This window comes from Priapulus caudatus, unplaced genomic scaffold (genome assembly GCF_000485595.1).
Source record: "Priapulus caudatus unplaced genomic scaffold, Priapulus_caudatus-5.0.1 Scaffold345, whole genome shotgun sequence".
Classification (NCBI taxonomy): domain Eukaryota; kingdom Metazoa; phylum Priapulida; class Priapulimorpha; order Priapulimorphida; family Priapulidae; genus Priapulus; species Priapulus caudatus.
In genome coordinates, this window is record NW_014577406.1 from 91,213 (window position 1) to 111,654 (window position 20,442).

The following is a 20,442-nucleotide window of genomic DNA, read 5'->3' on the forward strand; positions in this document are numbered from 1 at the left end:
TATATATATATATATATGCGTGTGTGTGCGCCCTCGTGTGTGTGCACGTGCGGGCATTCTCGTGCACAAGCGCGTGTACCTAGATATCTCGTATTGTTTTTGTATAAAGTGTTGTTAAGGGAAATGTAGTCGCGAAAGTATGTATGTATACATTGGCCAATGTCTGAAGCCGAATTAACATGGTATACAGAAGTGCCTGTCTTTGTGGTATTCTTATTGATCCCACATGCGTCTAAACAGAGGAATTGCTCCGACTTGTGATTGGAGGATAAAAATAGAATTCGTGATGTTTCAAAATTCACAGAGATCAAGGCTAACACAGGTGTCTATAATAGCTAGAATTTATAGAAATGTAACTGAAATCGTTCGCGCCATATGATAGTTAGTACACTTTCCTACCGGTCATAGCATATGTGGCGGGGTATGCAAAATGAAAACGTCACGTCACGAATTCTATTTTTATCCTCCAATCACAGGTCGGAGCAATTCCTCTCTTTAGACGCATGTTTGATCCCTAGAAACGCCATTGGGACGACATGATTAGCTCCAAGTGAATGCGTTTAGGAGCGAATATAAACGAACGTTTGTTTTTGATCACTACCGGTGCTTTGTTACTAATACGCGTACTCCGTTGATATACTATCGTGTGTGTGTGTGTGTGTGTGTGTGTGCGTGCGTGCGTGCGTGCGTGCGTGCGTGCGTGTGTGTGCGTGCGCGCGCGTGCGTGCGTGCATGCATTTTTATGCACGAGCGCGTGTGTGTATAGACATCAAGCATTGTTACTAACACGTACTCCGGGTCTTGTAGCACTGGCAGATTCCGCTCGGCAGACGCTTCCGCTCCCTCAAGCTCTGGTTCGTTCTCAGGTTGTACGGTGTCAGCGGTCTACAGGAGCACATACGCAGAGTAAGTTTGAAATAATGGTACCCCCGTTCCTGTAGCGGAGCGAAGGGCCACACGCGGGTAGAGCTGTAAGTGTATATGCTTGTATATATCTAGGATTGTTTCTAATCGATGCCTTAATTACAGGCTCACGAGCGCAGGTAGGATCGGTATTGCTGTTGTGTGCGCCTGGTATATTGATCTGTGATATATTTGAATACTTGATCTATTGAACACAGCACGACGCGTTAACCCGTTAGGCTACGAGTAGAAGTGTGTAGGTAGAACATTGTTTGGTGCTGGAGATTGATATTATCGTGAGCGTATTAAGAATTCATTAACTTCTTAATTTACGCATTCGTATTCGAATTCGAAATTCGCGCATTCTTAATACGCTCTTAATATTATATAAGTGTAAGTGTCTACATAATATCAGGAGTTAATAAAGACAAATCTTGTTTGTCTTTATTAACTCCTGATAATATATATATATATACAGGGGTGTCGCAATATAGATTAAGTCATATCATCTATATATTATGACACTATTATATATATCAGGAGTAGATAATAGGGATCCCTATTATCTACTCCTGATATATATATATATAATTTTATATATTCTCTGTAGCAAATTAGTCTAGCCCAGGAGTTCAAGGCCATGCTGCTGCAAGATGAGAGGTTTGACTTGATCGCACCGGTGACTATGGGTCTCGTCTGCTTCCGTCTCAAGGTAACAACCCGCACATCACGATATGCTCTCGGTTTTAAGCAGCCATTTTGTTATGTTACGCGGATTAAATGCGTGGTAATCGTGGTACATACAAATCGTGTCATATCGCCCTATCCATCGCGTTTGTCGTTTATTTATTCGTAAGAACATATCACCAGAAGTATCATAATAGCCTATAGACACTCTATATTGTGACACTCCTAGCTGATATCACTATGACTCCCTATCTTAACATCGGCGATCAGAATACTACATTAACAGTAATGTATCGGACATGAGAATTTGGTTAATTGTGAAATTGAAACTTTTCCCTACTGCAATCCGCAGTGTTGATCTATCGATTTGATTAACTTTGTCCATCACCGTCTTCGGCATAGTCCTTTAGAATTTGAGGACTAATCCTCACAAGGTTACGAGGTTAGATCGCGTATTTCTCCCTGAATAACAACAAGAACTCGCGTTTCACTTTAACGCGTTCCGTACATTCGACGCGAAATTTGCGTGACGTCATCCCCGCGACGTCACTTCAGGGTTCGAATGACGTCAGCGAGAGGCTCCTGAAGCGCATCAACGACGACGGACGCATCCACATGGTTCCCTCGAAGATACGCGACGTCTACTTCCTCCGCTTCGCCGTCTGCGCCGCCAGCACGCACTCTGCCGACGTAAGGCTCGCGTGGGACGTCATCGCGCAGCTCGCTGGCCGTCTGCTGGCTGAGGAGGAAGCGAGCGTCGTTAGCAACAAGATGGCCGCCGTCTCGCTCGGCGTCGTCAACGGCGAGAAGTGACATCTAGCGACGTCGAGCGAAGTTAGTTAGCAGTTGAACGTACAGAACAGCGTAGTAGGCTTACGTACGGAACTATATGCGTAGGTACTGGAGATGCGAGTGGATGACCGATAGCGTTATGTCGCTGCCTTCTAGACGTTTCAGTCAAAGTAAAAAATGCGCGTGGAGTAAAAAAGTAACTGAGTGGAGAGGTCGACAAGTTTCATAGTTTAGGCATTAGTTAGGTTGTGTGCAGGATGTAACACTACCCAAAAATTGTACTTTTAGTGGCGGATCGGGGGCTTGGTAAAGAAGAGGCTCAAATACCCATTCAAAAAATGGTAGAAAAAACATTTATTTCCTACGAGAAGGCTGAACTTTATTTAGAGTACATCAGACATTTTTGTCTATATATCCCGAATTAATTAAGGAGCATGCCAACATGCAAACCCTCTGCATGGTAATGTTTTAAACCTACGGCGGTCGAATATGATTGTAGCTTCCCGGCAGTTCCCGCCATGAATGCCCACCTATGATGTCAGTCCACTTTTCTTTGACATATCCTAGATTCGTCAATATAATATGCGTTCATTCAGGGGGTGAAACCGGTGGAGAGTGCAGAGGGCTACAGTCCCCGCCCCCTGTCGGGGGAAAAAATCAATAACTCGTCGGGTAACGCTATATGAACGAAATTGTGATCGCTCTTCCTCTGTAGCAGTAACTTATGAGAGCAACCATGCCTTAGCGACCCGTCAGAGCTCTTACACCCTGTCTAAAACCCTTGCCCCGCCGGGGACCTTACAGCCTGTCAAAGACCCTTAGTCCTCGTAGGGGACATTTAGTCCCCTGTAAGGCACCTTGGCCCCTGTACCGGGATATCTCTGGTATCACCCCTGCGTACATCACCGTAGTCAGGTACATTAGTAGTAATACATCATTACCATTTGTAGAAATAAACTATGTATAGGCGTAACACGTGTGTTTGTGTTTGTGTTTGTGTGCGTGTGCGTGTGCGTGTGCGTGTGCGTGTGTGTGGGTGTGTGGGTGTGAGTGTGGTATAACATATAGCACACCCGACTCCTTATAGAGGTATAAGCAGCCGATCTCTTCAGGTGGTGTCGATATGCTATAAGGGTCTTTGTGAGTGGAGGCAGTATACGTACATTCCGTGTACTGATACAATCAGTACACATCCGAATAAATGGGAAACGATTTCATTTTCTACGCTTCGATGATCTCTGATCATATTCGCTGATGTTTTTTTCCTGCAGAATAACAAAAAGGAGATATAGGGGATGCATACAAATGTAGTCATTTCCTAAAGGAAATTATTTTCTTGCTACTCGATTAACCTGACAGATGACATTTTATGGCGTGAAACGCCATAAAAAAAATTATTAATTTATTAATTTATTAAAAAAACACGCCATTTAGCTGTTATACTCCCAATCATATTTGGCAGTATTATTCACAGAAAAACCAAAATATTATATTCAAATATTTAATAGGATGTATAAAATTGTGATAAAAATGGCAGCTACGCGATTGTAAATGACATATATATATAATGTTAGCATGGCACTAGCCTAGTGCTGGCCTAATTGTAATAATGTTTGACAGAGCGAGCATGACGCTATATAACATTTAGTTAATAACAACATGTGTTGGTGTTTCTTAGATTGGCCAACATTATATTAAAGACATCTATAGTCACTGAGATAGTATAGAGGCTACAGCCCCAAGGATTCACTCAGTAAAATGTTTCGTACGTAGCGCTTGTCCACAAAAACGCACGAACAGGTACAAAATTTTAAGAAAAACGCATGTTAAATGCTCATGTGCTTTAGGGATTAGTTTTTGCCTTAATAACGAATGACAACGAACACGACGAGTGTGTATGTGTAAGCAGTATGGGTTCATGGCAATGTTTAAAAAAATAAGACTATTCCTGGCTTCCTTTCCGGGTCCCTTACGGTAGTTGATGGGCGATTAGTGGTGTTCACTTTGGTTGATAACTCCTACATGGCGTCACATTTTGATAATGTTTAAATCGCAATTATATTTCTTTGTCTCAGCTTTTCTGCCTCGAAGGGTGGTCCTTTTATCACGCGGTGCAACGGGGCGCATTTTCTCAGGAAAACAACGCGCGTTTATGGGGACTTTTCGCTTTTCCCGTCGCAAAACGTTGGTACGACGTATTTTACTGGGTGAACCGCTTGGGACAACCCCGTACATGATTATATTGTTCTGACTATGTTCACAGATAGGTCGCATTATATAGAGTTATTAGAAAATTATCGTGCGGCAATCGCATCAACGAATCAAAAGCAGCTTTTTAATTGCAAGATGCTATAAAATGTTAGTTCGTATATTTTCCCGTTCGTTTTCTGTAAGTCGTTCGAAAAGTAAGGTCCAAAAATATTTTTTGAAATCTAACACCGTATCATATTTAATCGGATATATTTGACTGTCGATGGCCGTTGATGGTAAGTTTATTTGTCACTAATGTTCATACCTCAATTTATTTTGCGACCCCACCCCAACCTACAGTAACACACTTTCCTACATGCCAACAAGCACGTGTCGTACCGAACTGGGTATATTATTATTCAAGTCCATTTTTTAATCTCAAACCTATTGCTTCTGTAATCTGGTTCAACAGTTGTAAATCGCAGTTTTATCGTGGTAAAAATATACTGTGCCCTTCTTCTGAACTTTGTTTTGTATGCGACAGTAGTGTGCAAAAATCATTTTGAAAACAAGCAGAATATGTGATGATCATTAGTTTATTTAAAAAATGTGTAAATATATTTTTTCATAACAATGATTATTTAAACGATCCACAATGTAAAGAACATTTCATGTGCTACCAAAACACATACACCCACATACACACGCTCGCATGCACGCATGCACGCACGCACACATACACGTGCACATTTACTCCCGTTCACGCGCACGTGTATGAATATATATATATATATATATATATATATATATATATTATATACATGTTTTAGTCGCATATGAAATGTTCTTTCATTATTGTAATGATTCATGTATTCGGAGCACAGCAGGGAATTAACCTCTAACCTACACACGGTCGGCTCACATATCTGACGTGCACAGCATGTACATACACACTCACACAACAGTTTAGCGTAAGAAGATGGTAAACAATCATGTATTCACGTTGTCAAATAAAATATCTGCATAATTATCAGTACGTTTGTATAGCTGTATGCATTCGAAAATGATTACTATATTTATCACGACAATGTTGGAATGCGTGTAGATACCCAGGGGCAAAACCCCCATTTTTGGGGTAAACCAGAACCGGGATGCTATAAAAGGTTGTTTGGTATCAACGTGTTCAGGGGACCTCCCTGCTGAACAACTTCCAGATGGACAACCTTGAAAATATGCTGCTGAAAAAAAATGGCGGCCATTTTTCAAAATGGCCACCGTGTGTATCTAATGATGATCAATTTTTAAGATAATGTTTGAATAGAACTTGCTTTCACCATCTGTGTGGTATCATATAAAAGGGAATTAAATTCTCTACAATATGATACCACATTTAATGGTGATGGTGATTATTTTAATGACAATTTTGGGCCAAAAATGATTTTTTACCATTTTCTCCCAAAATATGAATTCCACCAAAATACATTTTTCTCCATATTTCAAGTGCTTTTGAGTAATGAATTGAAACTTTTCAGAAAACTGCCCATATGTATGTTTAATATTGTAGCAAAAGCTCAAGTTAATTGCTTTTCTAACAATAAAGTTATATTGCTCAAAATTTAACATTTTGATATTAACTAAAAACAGCATTTTGTACATTATAGTGGGGTATGGCGTGTCATGAAAATAGCTCCCGTAGGATTGATTTTTTGGCTTTATCGAGTTGATTTAGGGTCAAACTATCAGAAAATTATGGAGATCAAATTTTCCGACCCCTCGACCCCCAGAGGAAGGGCTTTTCTTTCCCATGACCCCCTGACTGACCCCGGCCTGTTTCTGCTAATAATGAACCTATTATCACGATCCTGGCGTCATTTCAGGGGTTTGGGATGATGCTGAGTCTATTTATCACAATTTCAAAGCGACCGGAAGTGGCCATTATCGACTTCCGGTTACGATCTTCGTTAAATTCAATGTCATTATCATGGCAGTGATAAACTTGGTCATATAGTACCTCTTTCTATAGGTTTTCAGGCCTGGGAAGACAACTGGTGCAGTCATTTTTTGCGATCAGATAGTCATGCCAAGAGATAATGGCACTTTAAGTGGCTATCGCAGACTACCAGTTAGGATCGACTAGTCAGATCTGGTTGTCCTGTCTGGCAACAAGAAGCGATTTTACTTGTCCAACATTTTCTTACAGTCTATGAGCCGTTAAGGTATATTTTGGGTTCAGTACATATCATATTACAGTATATACATGGAAAATCGTTAAGAAATTCAGTGTGTGAAACGAACCTCGTCAATACCCTCGCAGACGTCTACATTGGGAGCGATTACCAGAGGATTCTTGAGGAGTTTTGCCCACTGGGTACCGCCTCGCTGACGAAAATAAAGGTTCTTCCATCTATAAACTACACTTTATTGAACTAATATCGAAATAAAGCTCCAAACATGCAACACAACACCGCGTACTCGCCATACAGGCGAGGAGATGACAAGGCTGGTAAAGACGTCACATGCACTTGGTGACAGGCATACAATCATCACTGGTGACCAAGCCACATACGAACTCGCAGTAGCGATCAGGGACAAACACCATGATGAGTTTTCCAACGTAGTCTTGCTCCTGGGAGGCTTTCACCAGGCACACAACTATTTGAAGGCGATCTGTAAGATCATCAGGGGTGCAGGAGCAGAAGATCTTCTGGTCACAGCTGGCCTGTGCCAGGAGGGCACTGCAAGAAAGATGTTTGGGGAGAAAGCCGACTATTATCACACAGTTCATGCAATCAGAATCCTTAGTGAAGTCATGTGGCTTCTCAGATGGGAGTCATTTGAAGCCTGGGTGGCCGACAGAGATACCACTCAGTGGCAAGGTAGTGTTGAACACCTGTTGAAGAGACTGCTTTAGAACAACATTGTCGTGACTGAGCAGCTGGAGATGATCCGAAATTCCCACACCCAGCTAGCAGCTCTTCAAGATCAGATGCTGGACTTCCAGAACTCACTAGGCGACCATCCCACAGCTCTCTTATGGTCCAATTTCTTGGATATGGCAGACATACTGCACAGATTCCTCTACCATCAACGAGAAGGAAACTGGATGGGCCACCTGTGTGAGTCAACAAGGATGCTCTCCTACCTCACTGCAGCCGGGCACTTTAAGTACGGACAGCAGTCCCTGCCTTTGTATTTGGCAGAGATGAAGAAGCTGCCCAACACTGCTCCCGACGTCCACACTGCACTGATGAAAGGAGTGTTTGTTGGAAGGCGAGCAGCTGGCAGCCACAACGCCGTCTCTCCTGACATGCTCATTGAGCAGACGTATAATGCAGATGTCAAGGAAGAGAGTGGTCTGGAAGGCATAACACTGAACGAGGCTGCTCAGACCAAATGGATATACACCAAACCTGTCACGGCAGCGATCTCTGCAGAACTGAAGTCTATGTTGCACCTGAACACTGCCAACCCGCATCACGAGTCCGGTCCAACCCGAGTGGCAAGGGATGCAGAGATGGTCCAGAAAGTGATAGCAGCCATGGAGACCAACCCATTCTCAGCAACAATGCCAGCCCTGGTTAATCTATCAACGGGGCAGCGTGCAGAGGCAGCAGTCCAGGAACACCTCATCGGTGTGAAGGAACTAGGTCTGAAGGCATTGTCCAGTTCCATATCCAGTGATCAAAAAAAGATGTCCCTCGTGAGGTGGAAAACCTTCCACACGCAAAATTAAAAAGCCAAAGAAGTCGACAAGGAACAGTGCACCAGGCAAGAGTGATGAAGTAGCTGCCCTTCTTCGCATAACACAGATCATGGCCAGTGGTGGAGATGTCAACATCGTCAACTTTATTGGCAACCATGAGTGTAGTAAGATGCCCCCGTCTTTATTCAATGAAGGTGGAAGCATGAGGGCTGCAGGTACAAAGGCTAGTCTCATGAAGACCCTGAAAGAGGAGACTCCAGTGACCAGTGTTGCTGATCTGCCACAAGAAAACCTGAAGACAGCAGTAGTGGTTGATGCAATGCATGCCATACGCCACAGGCTGGTCATTCAAGAAAGATGACGGAGCCATTGCTGATCGCTACAAACACCAGCTGCTGAAAGATGTTCCTGCTGGCACAGGGATCATACATTTCTGCTGTGACCGATACAGTGAACAAAGCCTCAAATCAGCAGAGCAGCAGCACAGGTACGGATGGTCCAGACCAGCTAAGGTGTTTGAAGTCAGTGAGCAGTACCGAGCCCCAGACCCACAAGAATTTTTCTCAGTATCAGCCAATAAAGCTGAACTTTTGAGTTTCCTGTGTGAGACGTGGACCGAGAGAGAACAGCTAGATCCAGCACTGGGTTCAACTCGCCTTTACCTAGGCGGAGGATTCAAGGAAGAAACCCTGAGTGTGCTGCTCACCGAAGGGTCCGCAACTGACGTCACTGCCTTGGAGTCTACACAGCAGGAGGCTGATACAAGAGTCATGCTTCATGCTATATACAGCATTCAGAATGGAGATGTTGAAAGCGTGATCATCCATGGCAATGACACGAATATCATCATCATCTGTGTCTACTATGCCACCACTATTCTGAAAGACCTTCCTGAACTGTGGGTGAGAACTGCCACGAAGAACTACCTACCCATACACCAAATGGATATGGCACTGGGACCTTTGCAGTGTCGTGCACTACCATTTCTCCACAGCCTGAGTGGAAGAGACACGACAAGCTATCCTTTCTTCACTGGTAAGAAGACCTGGATGAGCAGTAGCAAGACTACAGACATATCTAAACTTGAAGACTTTGGCGAGCAAGGTCAGCAAGACACCCGCACAGGTTCATTGGACTTGGTATCCTCGGATAAAAACACCAGGGGTAAAAATTAACTTTTGAACACGGGAGTCCAACAGACTCCCTGCCCTCAAAAAGAGGGAGTCCGCAGCAAAATGAGGGAGTCCGCAGTTTGAAGTTCAAAACTAAATAACGCATGTGCTTATTTTGAAGATTCATGTGGTTGCACGTCTGCCAAATTTTCTTTGAACATTTGCTGAAAAAAATACGGTAATTCCGCGAGGCCTTGCTCTGGAACGAACTAGTTAGTATAGTAGAATTTTCAAAGAGTCCGACAGTAAATCAGGGAGTATTTGACTCTGGACGCGCATCGCCAGACAGCTACAGAAGAACTATAGTTTGAATTCACAAATCACTGTTCACATAATATAACTAAAGCAAAAATACATTTTAGATGTAAACACATAAACACAATATATTTCAGGCAGCTACAGAAAAACTATAGTTTGAATTCATAAATCACTGTTCACATTAGATAACTAATGCTAAAAAAACATTTTAGAAATACTTGTGCTGCCACCTAGCATCACAAATCCTAATTCCAAGATTATCATCATTAGATTGTCATCATGCAGTAGAGATCACAGAGGTTTTATTATATCAGGAGTGAATAATAACAGATCTATTATCATATAGATCTATATAGATCTATATAGATCATATATATATATATATCAAGAGTACATAACAGAGATATGTATATAGATAAGATAGAGAGATAGATAATTTGTATATATATCTATAGATCTATTAATATTCACTCCTGCTTATGTAAATGCACTTCTTTGTTGTATCATGCAGAACACCGACATTATCATCCGCGTTAACTTCATTCAAAATCTGCTTATTTTAAATAAAAGCAGACAACGGCAAATGATATCGGTCACTGCCATTTTAAGGAATGCCATATCTACACATTCCATTTTATATACATATATACACACACGCACACGTGGAGTGAACATATGGATTTCCGGCACACCAAAACTGAAAATCAGATTTTTTATAGTTGTAATCACTGCTATTTCTCAGATATCTATATCAATTGCACTATAGTAGTTACAGCTGTAAATTTGTAATCGCTGCCAGTTTTCAGGTATCTATATTAATTGCACTATCGTAGTTCCACCCCCGCCGCCCCGACCGTCGGAGGCAGACACGTCACTTCGCCGGCCGCTGCTGCTGCTTCGACACGGCGACGGCTTTGCTCGGGATCGCCTGCTGCGAAAACTTCAGCAGCGCGCCGTACTTCTGCTTCATCTTGACGAGGTCCTGTTTCAGCGTGCTGTTCTCTTCCTTCAGGTTGTCGATCTCGTCGTTCAACTCCTCGCCCTGGTCCTCGAGCTCGTCCTTCTGGTAGACGCGCTTCTCGCGGCAGCTCGCCGCGTAGCCGCGGTTCTTGAGCGTCCGCCGCCGCTGCTTCAGCTCGAGCACCTTCTCCCTGCGTGGCGGGGGAAAGAACGCAATGACGTGAAAAATTGCAACTTAAAGCAGAGTAACTGAAGACACCACGTAACCTGCCATAAACTTTAGTGATATCCTGCCTTCAATGTTAAACTTCAGGCGTAGCTTAGTAAAGGCGAGAACGTGATGAAGCGAAAAATTGCAACTCAAAGCAGAGTAACTAAAGACGTACACGACTTAACCTGCTATAAACTTTAGTGATATTATCCTGCCTTCAATGTTAAACTTCAGGCTTAGCTTAGTAAAGGCGAGAACGTGATGACGCAAAAATTTGGAACTCAACGCAGTGAAGACACGGACGTATACTGCCACAAACTGCCAACTAGACTAGTATATACCAAGTAGACAACCAACCAACTAAACTAAAGGCAAACTTTAGTGATATCCTGCCCTCAACATTAAACTTCAAGGCTAGCACCTTCTCCCAGTACAGCGGGGCAAGAACGTGGCGGATGGAAGTTTTGATTCGACCACGACCATGAAGAAATAATTACGCAGTGGCTGGAGGTATGGCAGCCGTCGTTCGTTGAAGCCCCTTTTTGGCGTTAGGGTTAGGGTTAGGGTTAGGGTTAAGGTTAGGGTTAGGGTTAGAGTTAGGGTCCTAGCTCATCTAAACTTTCAAATCGTGAATTTATTTCCCAAGGCGTTATTTCGAAATCTGGCGCCACCGCTGCCATCTTTGTCTCGTTAAGTATGAAAGCGAATGGACTGCCGTACCCGTAGCCACTGCCAAATAATTATGCTGACTCACGAGAGTGATGGTTTGTATATTTTGGTATTTGGGCATATAAAAAAGCAAAATTACAGTTTGAACTTACTTTGAGATGCCTTTTAGAAGGCGGTTGAGGTCTCGCACAGGTAGCATTATCAGCTCTTCGTCCGATATGATAAAACTCTCACCACCGCCCTTTTCCTATAAAGATAGCATGTGATTCTATAGATACAATAATGTAACCCAAACCCAAGAGGATAGGGTTACAAAGTGTCCCTATCCTTTTCTGCGGAGGAATGCCCGAGTGAATCACTCGGGCCGGTTTGCTGGTGCGTTTTTAGATACAAGAACTTCCAAACTGGGTTTATTCTCAACACGAACCTTTCTCCGCTATCTGGGAACTTACTATGTATCGCAATACTCTGTATTAAACTAATATAACCTGTTACAAAAATTCGAAGTGACGAGCGGCGAATATACTGAGCGCCATTTCTGTTGACCTGTGACGTACGCATTTCCCAATGCGCATAGCGATCGGCAAACGCAGCGCCCTCCGATTGGTCGGTGAATCCACTCTTCAAACCGAAGTACGTCACAGGTCAACAGAAATGGCGCTCAGTATATTCGCCGCTCGTCACTTCGAATTTTTGTAACAGGTTATATTAGTTTAATACAGAGTACATTGTGATACATAGTAAGTTCCCAGATAGCGGAGAAAGGCTCACGTTGAGAATAAACCCAGTTTGGAAGTTCTAGTATCTGAAAACGCACCAGCAAACCGGCCCGAGTGATTCACTCGGGCATTCCTCCGCAGAAAAGGATAGGGACACTTTGTAACCCTATCCTCTTGGGTTTGGGTTACATTATTGTATCTAGTGATTCTATAGCTCTAGTACTATAGCCCGCGGATCGCTGCCGCAGGCTGCCTGCGGCAGGCACCCTGCGGCACCCTGCGGCAGGCACCCTGCGGCACGAGCCGCAGGCACGGCCGCCGCGGCACGGCCGCAGGCACCCTGCGGCAGCGATCCGCGGGCTATAGTACTAGAGCTAGTGATTCTAACATTTGATTGAATTCACTTGTAACTTACAAACTCACATAATGTTTATATCGGTCGAACGGAAATGGTCAAACAACACCCTCAACAACACCCCTCTCGATTTTTAAGGGGGTTTCCCCACATTGTCGAAAATGACATAGGTCTCAATCGGGCCATGCTCTCTATCCTTGAACCGAGTTGTTTACTTGGTTTACTTACATATTTTCTCTTCGATATGCCTTTTTTCGCATGTGTCCTACTAGTACTTGTACTTGTTCCCGAAGGTATGGTTTCGCTTACTATACTTCCACCACCTCTTGTTGTTTTCGCTTTCTTTGCTTTAGGCATTTGAAATATTTTAAGTCTCCTTTTTATTTGTTTTAAATTCAACATATATAAACATGAGAACACACCTCAAACATCAATACGTTTTGCAATTTGTGCTGACTCAGCACTTTTTTTCTTTTCAGATCGTACCGCCATCTGTTGGATGTTGCTAATACTTATCTGTAGCTGACTGCATACAACCTGAAACCATAGACTCCCTTGGGCAATCGCTACTTGTAACAAATTAATCGATCTATATACGCAATTGATCTAATACGCAAGCGAACTAAAAACGCTCTATCAGTTCTAATATTATAAATACGTAAAGTCATAACGTTGCTTCATGTGCTTTTTGATTTAAAGCAGGAATAATGTTTTTATGGTTTTATTTCTAGAGTTTGTTTTCGCGTGCATCACTTTAGCTACCGGTAATCGTACTACATTGAGTTATATTAAGTTATTAGGTGTATTAATTCGTGTAACACCGTGCAGCCTTTTATGAACGCCATCTTTTGTTTTGCATAAAATGACCTTGCCCTGTTTCTCTATAACATTTATCATTAGTTAGTTAGTTAGTTAGTTAGTTAGTTATCATACGTTAGTTGTTAGAACAGCATTACCAATAGCAAACTTGAAATGACAAAAGTTCAAACGACTAAAGTCGACCACGTTAGGCCTATCAAACCTCCAATTAAGTTATCTCACCCATTTACACCACGTTATCTTATCTTCCGTTTTGTGAAATTACGATTGAGTCAGCATCTTTCGTATATTTGAATTACTTAAATGCTATATAGATGATATCGCAAAAAGAAATTTTCACAATTAACTTAATCCACGTATAATCTTAATTAAGAGAAATATTAATTCCGTTTCGCCGTCGTAGGCCGTCTAGGCTTGTATATTAATATATAATTGCTTTACATATGCGAGTATATTGCGTATAAATATTTGTACCTGGATTTTAGGACACAATGCCAGCAGAGGCTCATGCATTGAGATATAATTTTGTAATATTATATATTATATTGTATATATATATATTATATATATATATATATATATATATTGTATATATATATAATATTGTATATATATTAAAGTTCGTAGTCACTAATCAAAATTAAAAGCATAAATAATGGCAACACAATTTTTTTAACACTTTGATATTTCGGATTATTTGATTATCTGAGACAATGTCAAATAAGAATCTTACGAATGCCATTAAAATCCATTAGAAATATGAGTGCATCATTCAGCCAATGTTTATTCCCATAATTTAATAAACGAATTCCATTTCATATTGTACTTAAGACTCTCCAATCTCTGTAGCACTGTCACAGAAAGCTAACAATATGCATAACATGTGTTTTTCGTTGAAACTTGATTTCACAATCTAAAACTGAAACTCATAACGGTTTATGTGTAGAAATATAATGTTAACCTATACCGGCATTTTTGCACAAAGCATATATATCTCCCTGCTATACCACATTATAAATTTAAATCAATGTCATGCATGAGTGTATTGCCAAACCTATCGCGATAAATATATGGTTATCTTGATGACTTTAGTGCTTGATAGGTGGCAGGATAGTGTAGTTTCCGATACCGCACAAGTTACTGTTTTTCTTCAGCTTAACGAAGCCATCTTCTCCCCAATCTGTTCCCCAGCTGAAACAACAAAGCAATCAATCACCACTTAATTATATATTAAAAAAACAAATAATAGGTTAAGGGTGTTTAAAATTTAATTAACGAGCTTTCGAGATGTACATCTCTTCATAAGGCATATTCATCAGCGGACATATTTAACTACTATATATTATATATATATATATATATATATATATATATATATATATATATATATATATATATATATATATATAATCAAGAGTAGATAATAAACATGTTTATTATCTACTCTTGATATAATCAGAAGTGCATGGATTTACATGAACATGGTTATGTACTCCTGCTGATGTGATAAATTACGCAACTGGTACAAAACTTGGTTGCGCAAGATTGAGTATAACAGGGATAAAAACAACCTCGCGTAAACGCGCACAATGCATCATCGTCAGTGACAGCTTGGAGTAATCATTCGGACTACTCCAGTCTTTACTCCAGACTACTCTAGCCATTCTTACTACGCCAGAATGATTACTCCAATGTTACAGGGATGAGCTCCACGTGCACGCACCTATTTATAGCGAGCCAGTAAGGCACTCCGGCCTCCTCTCCAACGCCGACGATGACGACGACGTGGTTCATGGTGCTGCCGCAAACCCCGACGTCATCCAAAACGCCTCGAGTAAAAATAATCAAGCATATAATATATATATATATATATATATATAAATGGCATCACTGTATTCCTGACGCGCATAGAATGATGCGTTTTGTAAAATAATCATTTAGGTGGCTCTAAATTAGCGCTTGAATCGGTGGCACTCGACGATATAACCGCTTCAGTGAATTGCGTTGTGTTACCCCGCCGGGTCGTCTAGGCAAATATACGCGCTTTTTACACAATTATACGGGAAGGCGACGATATTCGGCTTATACTGTCCCATCAGATTTTCCACGTTTCGCAACGTTCCGATACCCCGGGCCCCCACTCACGGGTTTATCAAGGGAGATTATAGCAGACGCGTTGGCGCCGAAATAAGAATACTTTCTTATGAATACTGCTAAGACCAGTCACCCGCAATGCCGCGGTAAAGCGTGCCGATCGATTGACTAAAATACGGGTATGAGGGCTTTATGTAGCGGCCAGGTGACTAAAATATGATAGTGAGGGCTTCATATAGCGGTCAGGTAACTAAAATATGACAACAAGGGCTTCATATAGCGGTGAGGTGACTAAAATATGACAATTAAGGTTTTCTCTAGTGGTCAAAGGATTAAATTACGAGTATGAGACCTTCCCATAGAGGTCATATGCAGATGATTAGAATATAACAATGGGGGCTTCCTATAACGGTCAAATGACTAAATTACGAGTGTGAGGGCTTTCTATAGCGGTCAAAGGACTAAAGTACGACTATGAAGGCTTTCTACAGCCGTCAAATGACTAAAATACGAGTATATGGGGGCTTCCTATAGCGTCCGGGTTACTAATATACGACTCTGAACGCTTTGTATAGCGGTCAGGTAACTGAAATACGACTATGATGGCTTCCTATAGCGGCCAGGTGAAGCTGTATAACAATACAATCGAATCGCTGTGTCTCGCATAGCTTACCTCCTCCGTACATAAAGAAGTTTGAGGATTCTGTCGACAGAGCCAATCCGATGATGGTCGGTGCGTAGCAAACAAAATCTTGTAGAACGGTTTCACCGTCCCCGCGACTGCAATGATGTGTTACGATGTGTATATAGGTACTCTCATTATTTAAAGTACGATAATGAATTAATATATGGTACTCGACTCTCGAGTATCCGACTTTTGGAGAATTTCTTCTGCATTCTGTCACTTTGTGATGACGAAAATGTACAAGGTGCGCACTCTTAAACTTTACTCACTTACGTTGTGTGTTTACACGGTCTAATAAATAGCACAATGGTATAAAGGGATGCTAACATGGAGCTTACGTGTAAGTATGGCTATGTTACACGTCATATTGGGACAAAGCTACCAAGTAACAGGGCCGCATCCTAAGCGAATTCCTATCGACGAAGGTGGAAATTTTTGGGGTTTATTTTTGCTTGAAAAGGTTTCAGGATATAAACCGTGTACGATAAGATGAATATAAGAAGGGGTGATGGAAAGAAGGGATGTAGACCAAACTCCGCGACAGATGGCGCTCTCGCTCTAGCTCAATTCGCGCAGTTGTACGAAAAGGGCGCTGCATGCCGTTCGGGTGTAGACACGTCCACTCGCATTTATTTTAACATGATTAACTTTTACGGAAATTTATCCTTTTTATTTTTCTCCACGACCTAGGGCTCAACTGGTCCCACTTCGTCGCCGGTTACGATCCTCAATGATATACGTGATAGAATTAATTAATGTAAAGAACAAATAAACGCGTGCACTCACGTATTGTCATAGTAGAAAGGGTCTGACCGATAGAGAGGAACATAGTAGCCGTACGTCTTTATACACTCGCCCTGCTCTGCCTGCAACAAGTTTCCATTGTTAAGTCGTAAACATTAGGCGCGTTCACACACAAGAAAAACCGCGATGGTAATCGCGATGAAATACCGAGATAATTGTGTCGTTGTTCACACAGGCGGAAATATCTCGCTAATCGCCGAGCGGGATAATTCTATTAATCGAACTGCGCATGCTCAGTGCCGGAATGATGCTCACTGCGCATGCTCACTGCTCACTCGCTTGGAATGATGGGATAGAAAATACCGGGATTATTTGCGCGAGCGTTCACACACGCAAATAATCGCGCTAATTCCAAATAATCGCAGTCAAAAGTGCGATTTGGAGCGCGATGCTGATCGCGATTATTAGTGAGTATTATTGCGTTCACACTTGTAGTAATCTCGGTATTTCGATCGCGATGCAAAAACCGGGATTTGTATCCCGCTTATTCGCGCCAGTGTGAACGCGCCTATTGTGATGCGAGTTCACATGCAGGTGATACATCTAATTTACACGTGCAAGTTGTCGCCACCTGCTTCCTTGAAGATGCACGTGCGTTATATCATGAATTATTGAGTAATGCGGGTGACGTCATCGCGGTTGGTCACAAAAAGGTCACAACCGGTTAAAAGTTCACCCCGAAGACGTAGAAAAAGATTATCGAGAGCGGTGGTTTTGTAATGTTGATTTTAAACATTCCGTTAAATGTCAGATGTCACTGTCAATATCAAATTAAAAGTATAAATTTAAATTAAATTTAAATTTCAAATTAAAATACACCAAGGCCCTTCCTATTCGTACTTGGGCTGAAACAAATTTCATGGTCTCTTGATAAAATTACGATAAAAAGTCGAGAGTCATTGCCGAATAGAAATTGTTTTTCACTCCGTTCGTTGCCCTATGCATTTCTTGAAAATGGCACTTGCTACCACTTGAGTCGCATTTTTACACCTTCAATAGTTTTTTATAACTGATACATTCATACCCCAATATGAATGCCCGATTGAATAGAGATGAATACAAACTAACAATTCAAACCAAACTGCAAGATAAAACGAAATAAATATTTAAAACTGGAACCGAAAATATGATTTTCAGCTATGCTCATCTTGGGTACTCCATTATGACCTTTCTTTACTTGCTTTCTCTAGTTATTTTTAGTACCTAATCTGGATGATTCTACGTAAGATGAATTACTTTTGCCTAATAATGTCGATCAGAATTATGAAAGTATTAATACTGATAATTAATGGATTTCCAGAGGGAAGTCAAGGTCATAGACCCGTACACCGTTATTCGCGTGCGTTACCTCTCTCTCTCTCTATCTCTCTATCTATCTCTCTCTCTCTCTCTCTCTCTCTCTCTCTCTCTCTCTCTCTCTCTCTCTCTTGCTCTTCTCTTCTTTTTTTTCTCATCGTACTCTCTCTCTCTTTCTTCCTTATCCGGTTTCTACTATTTCTTACCTCCTCTATTTTTCTCGTTGTTTTTTTGTCTATTTCTTCTCTATTCTCATCTTTCATACAGTCGCTATAACCTCCTATTTTTTACTCTTTGTTTACCCTATCCCTTCTCCCATACTCCTCTCTCATTATCTTCTTCTGACTAATTCTCGGCTATCAATCTATCTAATCTATCTAATCAATCTAACTTATTTTTTTATATAACACGCTCACGTCTACTCCCATTCCTTATCTCACCTTTCATCTCCTTTCTCGCTCTCATCTCAATCTCTTCTCTCTCTCGCTCTCTCTCTCAATCATTCTTTGATTACGTCGCTTTCTCTCCCCGCTCTCTCATTTACGTTACCGTGTACTGGTAGTTCCAGTCGTACGCCATGTACTTCATGGCGAAAATGCAGCTAAATGCGTCGTAGACGGATCCACCTTGACATCCGCTGGTGTGAAACCTTTCGCAACAGTCGACGATCAGCTGTTCGCTGAGGGCTGGCAGCGCCCCCTGTGCCAGACACACGCTCGCTTCAATGGCGCCCGTCTAGCAAAAGGAAAACAGCGTCGGTACTACGTAAAAGTCGGTCTCTCTATCGCCAGAGAGCGTATAATTCGACGTTGTGCCTTTACTTTTTTTGAGATATTTGCATTAAACTATACTTGCGAGAGTGTCGTCGTATTAGGGCTCACGAGAGACGGTTCCCATACGAACGACCATAGCTGTTAACCAGAAGGAAAAGGGGGTAGACCCACATGGATTCCACGATTACGTATAGTCACCGGGTGCAGGTAATGTCTGGCTCACTTCGTGAATAAATATAAACAACTAACAACAAATATAAATATAGAAATGTTTGATAAATTACGTGCATAGTAATTCAGAGCCGAACCATCCGAATACGGATATAAACCCACTAAAATGCCATGATTTGTGTGCGGATCCCAATGGGTAAACTCATAGAAATTCCCGAAGACATATAACTGTAACAGAGCTAACAACGTGAACAATCTTTCCAGATCTCTGATTCTTGCTTTTAAAAATCGATACCAATCGATATCATATCGGTAATTCGCGCGTGTTTTGTTGAGAACGAGAGTGTACGCACAGACACTTACCATCGCAAATGCGTAACAGCAGCCGCAATCGCCCTGCAAGAATGCATGAAGAAATAAATAAATAAATAAAAATAAATAAATAAATATAATTATATATATATATATCGCTGTTACGTAAAAAGGGTCACATATAACGACTTTACGTTAGCAATATTACCATAATTGCCGTCACGTATATTACATTACATTACATTACATTATATTACATTATATCACATATATCACATTATATTACATTATATCACATATATCACATTATATTACATTATATTATTATCTGTCGATATTAATCGGACGCATTTTGTACGAAGTGGCCCGATGGATAAGATATATATGCTCTGGATGGATAAGATATTATATACTCTGATGACCACCACCCGAAGCTCGGTGAAATGGATTATTTCGGCGTTCGACGCTCTCCCAGGTACTATATTTTGCACTCACGTATCGTTGACCTATGCGCTGACTTTATGATGCGCACGTGAAGGGGGATGACGCGTATAATGCGACAGCCGGGGTTGTTTGGGTGGGCGGGTGGGACGGGGTGTAGGGTGATGTCCAACTACGCGCAGCTAACACACACTCACCTGGTCCTTCACTAGCGGAATGCACTCCGGGTCCCAAGCGGGGACGCAGGATGACGTTTGTCGCTTCCTCCTCGTCGGCCCCTCCCCTACCTGGACGAGCTCTGTCATATTCGGAGGAACGTTAATCTCGGGATGCTGAATTTCCGTGAAACCCAGGCGGTCGCGAACCAGCTCACCAACGGTCTACGATGTTATGATACAACGTTATATTATTATATATATCACAATTTG

The 20,442-nt window shown here is 41.7% G+C and overlaps 3 protein-coding genes across 3 annotated transcripts in view; 1 reads left to right on the plus strand and 2 right to left on the minus strand.

Annotated features, from left to right (window-relative positions):
• LOC106809321 (aromatic-L-amino-acid decarboxylase-like) overlaps positions 1-5,605 on the plus strand; it is a 16,219-nt gene extending 10,614 nt beyond the window's left edge. Inside the window, exons 8-11 of the mRNA XM_014812363.1 lie at positions 268-271; positions 808-906; positions 1,514-1,615; positions 2,146-5,605. Of these exons, the coding sequence (XP_014667849.1) occupies positions 268-271; positions 808-906; positions 1,514-1,615; positions 2,146-2,403 (463 nt within the window). The 3' untranslated portion in view covers positions 2,404-5,605. The remainder of the gene's footprint in view (positions 1-267; positions 272-807; positions 907-1,513; positions 1,616-2,145) is intronic.
• Positions 5,606-10,103: 4,498 nt separating this feature from the next.
• LOC106809339 (transcription factor MafK-like) lies at positions 10,104-13,066 on the minus strand. The gene is made up of 3 exons (XM_014812399.1): positions 12,848-13,066; positions 11,698-11,792; positions 10,104-10,856 (listed from the first exon to the last, which is right to left on the minus strand). The coding sequence occupies exons 1-3, from the start codon at positions 13,019-13,021 to the stop codon at positions 10,577-10,579; spliced, it is 549 nt and encodes a 182-aa protein (XP_014667885.1). The 5' UTR covers positions 13,022-13,066; the 3' UTR covers positions 10,104-10,576.
• Positions 13,067-14,187: 1,121 nt separating this feature from the next.
• Positions 14,188-20,390, minus strand: LOC106809329 (pro-cathepsin H-like). Its single transcript, XM_014812373.1, has 7 exons — positions 20,212-20,390; positions 19,625-19,657; positions 18,867-19,052; positions 17,004-17,083; positions 16,206-16,312; positions 15,162-15,267; positions 14,188-14,629 (listed from the first exon to the last, which is right to left on the minus strand). Exons 1-7 carry the CDS (start codon positions 20,317-20,319, stop codon positions 14,527-14,529), a joined length of 723 nt encoding a protein of 240 aa, XP_014667859.1. The 5' UTR covers positions 20,320-20,390; the 3' UTR covers positions 14,188-14,526.
• Positions 20,391-20,442: the final 52 nt, after the last annotated feature.